Source organism: Crocodylus porosus, unplaced genomic scaffold, assembly GCF_001723895.1.
Source record: "Crocodylus porosus isolate Cpor-Errol unplaced genomic scaffold, CroPor_comp1, whole genome shotgun sequence".
In the NCBI taxonomy this organism is placed as follows: Eukaryota; Metazoa; Chordata; order Crocodylia; family Crocodylidae; genus Crocodylus; species Crocodylus porosus.
The window spans coordinates 35,887,384-35,895,188 of record NW_017728909.1 but is presented as its reverse complement, the minus strand read 5'-3'; the positions used below and the strand labels follow the sequence as shown (position 1 = coordinate 35,895,188).

The following is a 7,805-nucleotide window of genomic DNA, read 5'->3' as shown; positions in this document are numbered from 1 at the left end:
GGTTGGGAGCCAGTTTAACCGGTGAGGAAACCACGGCAGAAAAGTTGCCTGTTTTTTTTTTTTTTTTTTTTTTTCTTTTTTTTTTTTTTTTTTTTTTTTTGTGGGGGGGGGGAGGGTTTGGTGTAGCTTCTTACAGAAAATATGGACAAAACCAAACATAAAACGTAGATCATATGACTCCGGCTCTTTCCTCTGGAGTTTTAAGCTAGCAGCAGAAGTCAGCAAGCTGTGTTACAAGCAGGAGGCAAATTAGAACCCAGATAAGTTTGCTATTAGGAAGGGGCCTCGCTACTGTGCTGGGCCAAAGTTGAATGGTCCCTCCTACTGTCAGAGAAGGGTTGAAGGCTTTTGTTTGCTGGGCTTTTTGTTTCTTTGCTGCTAGGGCTGTATTTTTCTTTTTAAAGGACTGGCTAAGGAGATCCTTGTAGAGCGAGCTAAGCCAGCCTGTGAGGCAGCAGGTTCACTGATCCACTTACATTCCTTTAGCATGATCAACCTAAAATGATCAGTTTTTATACTTTCTAATTGATGCGAATAATTTTTTTATTCATTATAACTTCTCATACTTTAAAACCTCTCCAATTTGGTGCCACACTTTGTCTTTGCTATGCCATGCTCAGTCACCCAATTCTCCCAGATCTCTAAAGGCACAGTCTTGTCTTTCTTCTTATCCATCGTTGATACTCTCTCTTCTTTAAAGCATGCACTAAATAGCAACTGAATATGGGCAAAGAAGGTGGCATACAGTTACGCCTACAACTGACCAGCTGTGAATTTTCATTCTTATGACTTTTTTTCATATTTCTTTCCAACTCATCTCTCCTTCCCTTCCTTTCCAACTACCTGGCCTCCTGCTTCATTTTATCCATCGTCTCTTTGGATTGTAAACTCTTTGGGCCAGGGACTGTGTAAGTGTGTGTGCACTTCTGCCCCCCTGCTGTGCTGGAAGTCCACTGACCTCCATCTTGTGGACTTCCAGTGCACATTTTTTAAATGTGGTTGTACTTCAAAAAGCAATTATATCAAAATGTTCTCATCTTCTCAAGCAGCCTATTCAGTATCATCTGATGAAAATAAGCTTTAGGTTTGGCTGATGCATCAACGAAGTTACATTCTGTTTTATAAGCGTGTTTATTATAAGATTATGTGTAAGCCAAAAAGACTTTTAGGTGTCTAGAAAAACTGTCTCTTAAGTAAGACAAGTTTTTTGGGGTTTTTTTATCCTTTGTATGCTTGCTGCACATATTGTGGGAACATACCAAATATAGAACCCTAGAATGCCATTTTTAGAGAAATGGCAGTAAATCTCCTGGTTTGATTCCCTTCTATAGTGAAGTAGCATTTAAAGTTGTCTTCTGCTCTATTTCCTGGACATTTTGAATGGTTCAGGTATCTCCAGGTATCTGGTACATTTGTGCTAACAGGTAACTGCTAGTATGAAGAAGTATGTCTTCTGTTGTCTTGCTGGTTCCTTCAGTTCACTTCTATGACTCGATCAAACCTTTATTTAGTCCAGTGGCTCCCAACCTCGGGGTGTGACCCAAATCAGGGTCGCAGGGGGTCCGCCCCTCCCGCCTATAGGGTCTCCTGGCATACGGTCTGCACAGCTTTCACTGCCGCTGCCCCCTGCAGTCCCTGGTATGAGTGAGGCAGGGGCGGGGGTCACAACCTGGATTTAGGGTTGCAGCATAAAAAGGTTAGGAGCCACTGCTTTAATCATTGTAGACAAAGTTCTGTTCAGCCCTTAGTTTTTGTTCTTCTGCTTCCTTGTTTGTCTTTCCATTAGGCATCAGTCTAGCACTAAATGTCAGTACATTTCAAACAGTAGGGCATAAATTACATGCTATAAATATACATGAGCAAGCAAATTGTTGTGGTGTATCAGGTTTCTATAATTGCCAGGATTACCATTGTAATAAGTATCTGGGTACTAATATAGGTAACTTTATTTTAATGTGTGACTCTGCACATGTATCATGTACTATCACTTTAAACACTGGGATTTGAAAATTTAAGTTATGAAGGGATTTTTGCTAAATGTAAGGCAACCTGTTACTTTTCTAATTTTTGGCAGTATTTTAAATAGCTACATCAGAAGTCCACAAGAGCTAGAAGACTTAGATATTAATGACTAATTGGAGAGAGAGTTAGTTTCAGATGCATGGTTGAGAAAGGTAGTCAGGTATCCTTTAGTATTGTGCATGTTGACTTGTTGAATAATTCTCATATGGGAGTATAAGATACTAAAGAAGAGAAGGACCATTTGAAGTATGTGCTTATGGGAAAATATATACCTCATACATGAACGTTGTGAACAGGTGTGAGGAGAAAAATTAGGACAGACTTTTTGGATCTGTTAATCATGATCATGTCCTTCTAAATCCTAGGAAAATAAGGTCATGTATTGAAATGTTACTGGTAATCCTTTAAGAAGCTGATTACTAGCAAGTAGCTGGTTTAGCAACACTAGCAGCATTGGTTTAGCAAATGATAATTATCTGCATACTGCACCACTAGACTTTTATTAACAGAGTCTAGCTAGTTAATGACCAGAAACAAATGGCTTCATAATTTACCTCCAAAAAAGTGCTTGATATAGGCTAGTTAACTTTTTAAAAACATAGTTGCTTTTTAGTTGATGTCATGTGTGTTTGTGTGTGAGTTTGCAGGTCAGAAAACTACTTCCAAAGCTTTGAGTATTTTCCCATTACTGTTAATTTTTTCTGTGACCTTTAATAATAATGTAGAGGTATCGTCCATTTTTAATGTATTACGTGTTCTAAATTTAGGCCAAGATTTTCAAAAATGAGTGGTAATGTTAGGTTTCTGAATCCAATTATACTCTAGGCACCTAAATATGGATTTAAGAACCTAACGTTACCACCCACTTCTGAAAATCTTGGCCATAATCTAAAATGCTTATATGTAGAATGCTGTATAACTCTTCAAATAAACCAACCTGATACAGTGTGTTTAGTATACTTGTTAACCAACTGGCTGTATAAATTTAGACTATCTGCTCTATGTTTTAATGCTGAAATAAAAAGAAAATGTTTTGTTTTGGCAGGTGAGAGACCTTTCCATTGCTTATTTCCTTGTAGGGTTAACATATCTCTATGTTGGAGTGTTAATTTTTGCAACATTTCCTTCTCCACCGTTGTTCAAAGAGTGTATTGAGCAGGTAAGGAAAGATATCTTACTGCACTGTACTTTCAACCCTGACCCTTAATTTGATGTGTAGAAAAGCTCTACTATTTATTGTTTCTTTTCCCCAACTTCTCTCCAACTAGCTTTGATGTGGACTTCTTGGAACAATGACTGTCTGTCTTTTCAATCTGTTGAAAGTGACTAGCACCTCATGGGGACCTCCCATAAATTATTGAAGAATGATGGCAGCATTTTCAATCATGCCTGCCTACCTACCAGTAATTCTCGAAGGGCAGGTGTTAAAACAAATAATAACAAAATTAACTGTTTTGACTGGACCAAAAATAACGTCAACATCAAACTTGAGTTGGCTGGATTTTTAGGCATTCTTGGGGGTGGTTGTACTAGGCTGGTTGATTTATCTCAAAACTGGTGAACTGTAACCTGAACAATTCAAGCATCCTTAGGATTTTATCTTGAAAAACCTTAATCTATACAACGAGTAATCATAGTAAATTTATAGGGCTACTCAATGACACTTAAAGCTAAGCATGTGCCAATTAGTGTCTTAAACTACAGGGGCCACTGCTATCTACATATGCAGTGCTTAGCACTGTGAGGGGTCTTGATTGCAAAATGGATCCATTGAATAGTAGTTCAATATAAATAAATAATCTTGGCAGAAAGGCCTTCATACCCAGCTGGCACCCTTAATCCCTTTCTTTTAATCTACTTTAAATATAGGGGTTTTCTCTTTTCATGAAGTATTTAATGCAAGAATTCGTTAAGTGGTAAATGTCTTGTAGAGAGTGTAGCAGTGAAACAGCATATGAAAGGATGTGTTGACAAGTTAGATAAAGACTGAAGGTGGTTTTAATTATGAAGCTTTTCTATAACTTGCCTGAAAGCATGTTATTGTCTGGAAAAGCCATGATTAAATAATAGCCAGCAAGCATTTTTGTCTCTGATTTAGATTGCTAGTATTTACATGGCTACAGGACTTCTCACATTTCTGTGGCATTTGAGCCATATAAAATTCACTATATTTAACTCTTGTCTCAATTTTGTAGAATTGATTCGTTATTGCTATAGAATTCAGTTGGAAAGACTATAACATAATTACAAAAATGTCTCTCCCATGACAGTTTCCATTCCAGAAAACGGGCAGAAAGTCTTGTGAGCTTTCATAGGGAGGAAGGAATGATTTACTCTTTCACTGGTACCAAAAGTTGTTTGTGTGTGTTATTTGTCACCTTAGATCTGCTAGAATATCATTATTTTTAAGGTTGAGAGAGAGAATCAGATAAAACCTGGAGCCATTACAGTTTTCTGAAAGGTTATCAGTAGTCATAATGGATTCATGTAAAGACAGAAAGTCCTTGCCAGATAAAATTACATGCCACTTCCATATTCCTGAGTTCTCAGGAATGGCTGGATATAGAAAATTAAATGTTACCTGGTGAGGCCAATTTAGGGATGGGATCACCAGCCGTTCCTATCACAACATTTAGGTTTGTATGGTGTTGCATACCAGTTGTACAAGAAGGAAGATGATTTCAGTTCACCTAATTGACTTGGAAAGTCTTCTTACACTTGTTTGCTTATTACCCCTTCTCTCTATCCACCCCCCAGCTGTTATCAGCACTGTTTCTTTAAACTTTCTTTATGTTAGAATTTTTTAGACAATTTCCCGAGCAATGACATCATGTCATTTGTTGCAAGAATGTTCCTGCTGTTCCAGATGATGACTGTGTATCCATTGCTGGGCTATCTTGCACGAGTTCAGCTGTTAGGACAATTCTTTGGAAATATTTATCCAAGGTAAGGACTCTACCTACTGTGAAGTTATTGACATACATTACTTAACTGGCTTCATAATTTAGTCAGAAATTAAGGGAAGGCTGCCATGGGCTTTCCCGTGAAGTTTAAAGAAGTACCTCCACACTTGTGGAGAGTGTGTGTTGAACAGGTGTGAAATATAAACTCTTGACCTGCCCAGTCAGGATCACAACAAATTGGTAGGGTAGCAGTAATAAACTTCAGATTCTCCAAAACGTTCTGTGAATAACCAGAAGACTTTGATCAGCGTCATACTTTTCTGTATTTATTTAAATAGCCATGACAATGAATTTTTAAAAAGTTGCTGTTGAAGTATTAATCCGTTCCTTGCCAGAGCAAAAGGACTAAATCACTGATAAAGAGTTCTCTACAAATTGTTGGACATGCACATAGCACATATGCATATGCGGATTGGGCGCACACACATACACCCACCCACGCATGCCTGCAGACCAAAGCTTTCAGAAAAGAGCACATTCTTTTTATTTGCTTTATTTAATAAGCAAAAGACTCATTCCCTGTTTTGTGTTAAGTAGAGTAAAAAGCACATTTTAGGTTGCTTGTTACGTGTAATATTTAGAAGCATGTTACTGTTTTTACAGAAATAGGTTTTTATATGCTTATTTTAGAGATGGATCACACCCTGGATCTGCACATTGCCTGAACTTTGAGGAAGTGCAAATCTAGAAAGAGATTTTGCATCTTAGACCCATTTTTAGTTTGCTTAAATAAAACCCAGAACATTATATATTTGGTGCACTGGTTGAATTTGTCACAGCTCGGGGAATTTGGCACTCGTCTCTAAGTGCCTTTCTTATTTTAAATTGTGATTTAATGTTGATAATAAAAAATGATCTACAGAGAAAAGGTTGTTTTCCTTCTGATATCAGTGGTAGCATATCTGTCTCAAGGAAGTTTTTTCAGGCTTCAGGATTCTGTTGGGAGCTAAAATACACTAAGCTTCCCAAAAATGGTTTTCTAAAATTAGGTGTCTAATAAATGGCCTGACTTTCAAAAGTGCTAGTCAGTTAGCAGTTTAGCTTTGAGACCTAAAAGGAGCTGACTTCTATAAGCTAAGTACTCTTAAAAACCAAGTCATGTATTTAAGTTCTTGAATCTGGATTTAGGCAGCCATTGTTGAAGATTTTAGTCTTAGTCTTTATCTATTTACGGTCTTTAAGTCACTGTTTTTTTACCTTATTTCTTCTGGTTTAAAAAAAAAAAGTTCTTGAGCCATCTCAAACTCTTTTTGGCTTCCTCAGTTTTGCTTGATCTAGCACAGGGGTGCTCAACTTCTAACCAGAGTTCCAAATTAAGTCTGCAGAACCACCACATCTGACCTATGAGGCTCTCCATGGATTCAGAAATTTGGCAGTGGGCAAATGGTGGCCAGCTGTCCCCTGCCAAATTCCCAAACCGCAAGCCATGTGTACCTGGTGGGAGCCAGACCATGCCCTCTTCACCCTCCAGGGCCAGGTTGAGGCCATGCCATGCCATGCCATGCTGTGCCGCACCATGTCACCTTCTCCCCACTCCCTTCCACATAAGGTTGAGCCATGCTCCCTTTTTCCCCTGTGAGCCAGGCCATGCCTCCTGCCGCCCACAGGGCTGGCTTGAATTGAGGCTGGGCCACACTCCCTTTTCCCCTGCAGGGCCAGGTTAAGCCCCTTGACCCCCTGCAAGGCCAGGCTCAGGCTGAGCTACTCCCTGCCTTTCCACGTGGCTGGATGATGGCCAGTGCACTGGCCCCAGGCACTGGATCAGAACCACCATCCAGCCCATGATCAGACGAGGCACTGCCCATCTAATCTGTGAGTGGGGGGGGAAGGTTGAGCACCACTGGCCTAGCACAGAGCAGACAATATGAATGTTCATGTTAGGGGTGCACCGATAGAGATTTTGGGGCCTGATACCAATAGCTGATTTTTACGGAGGCATATTGGCCAATACCGATCCAATTTGCAATACAGCTGCTTGCAGCTGTAAAGTCTGTTGTGGCGGAAAGGGTGGGGCAGGAAGGGGTGTGGAAGGAGAAGATCAAGGCCCCTGCGGTGAAGGAGGTGTGGGGTTGGGTAGGCACTGCCCAGCTGGGGTAGGCGTCAGACAGAGTTGCAGCTTGTCCAGGGCGGGGGGCAGCTCCCACCGCTGCTCCTGCCACTTGTCCAGGAGGGCATGTTGGGGGGTGGGAGCCTGTGCCCCTGGATCTATATTGGGCAGGCTAGGTAGGCTGCAGAGCTGCATTCGGGGTGGGTGGTGTCGCTGGGAGGAGGGGTACGGGAGAGTGCTGCAGCCATCCCAAATTTCACTGTAGCCCCGCCCCCCCCATAGAACCCTCCTAGCGCTGTCACCACCCACCCCAAGCATAGTGCAGCACAGCCCCCAGCCCACCCCACGAAGATCTGGGGGCATACCCCGCTCGCCGCCCCCTCCCCTTCCCATGCCACCTAAATGAGCCATGGCTCCATCTGCTCCCGCCCCAGCTAAGCAGTTCCAGCCCCACTCCCTCCCTCACCACAGGGGCCATTGATCTGGCCTCCCACACCCCTCCCTACTCCCTCCCCTTTCACCACAGCAGACTTACCAGCTGCACGCTGCTGGACTCTGCTCCTTGCTGCCTGCATGCTGTGCTGCAGCTCCACGCGCACAGACATTTATCAGCCAAGTTATCAGCCACATCAGGCTGATTTCTGATTTATAGTTCATTTTCTATATATCGGTACTGAACCAATATCAGTGCACCTCTAGTTCATGTTCTTGCCTCCAAACTGTCTTGGGTACAGGTGTCACTCATTAAATTTTTTTTTTTTTTTTTTTTTTTT

The 7,805-nt window shown here is 41.2% G+C and overlaps 1 protein-coding gene across 7 annotated transcripts in view; it reads left to right on the top strand.

Moving 5' to 3' along the window:
• SLC38A9 (solute carrier family 38 member 9) overlaps positions 1-7,805 on the top strand; it is a 69,174-nt gene that overhangs the window by 45,157 nt on the left and 16,212 nt on the right. For 4 of the 7 annotated variants that reach the window (XM_019532075.1, XM_019532070.1, XM_019532076.1 and 1 more), the window contains 2 exons: positions 3,068-3,181; positions 4,820-4,968. In XM_019532075.1, coding sequence (XP_019387620.1) covers positions 3,068-3,181; positions 4,820-4,968 — 263 coding nt within the window. The remainder of the gene's footprint in view (positions 1-3,067; positions 3,182-4,819; positions 4,969-7,805) is intronic. The other 3 variants (XM_019532074.1, XM_019532071.1, XM_019532072.1) reach the window with 2 other exon arrangements.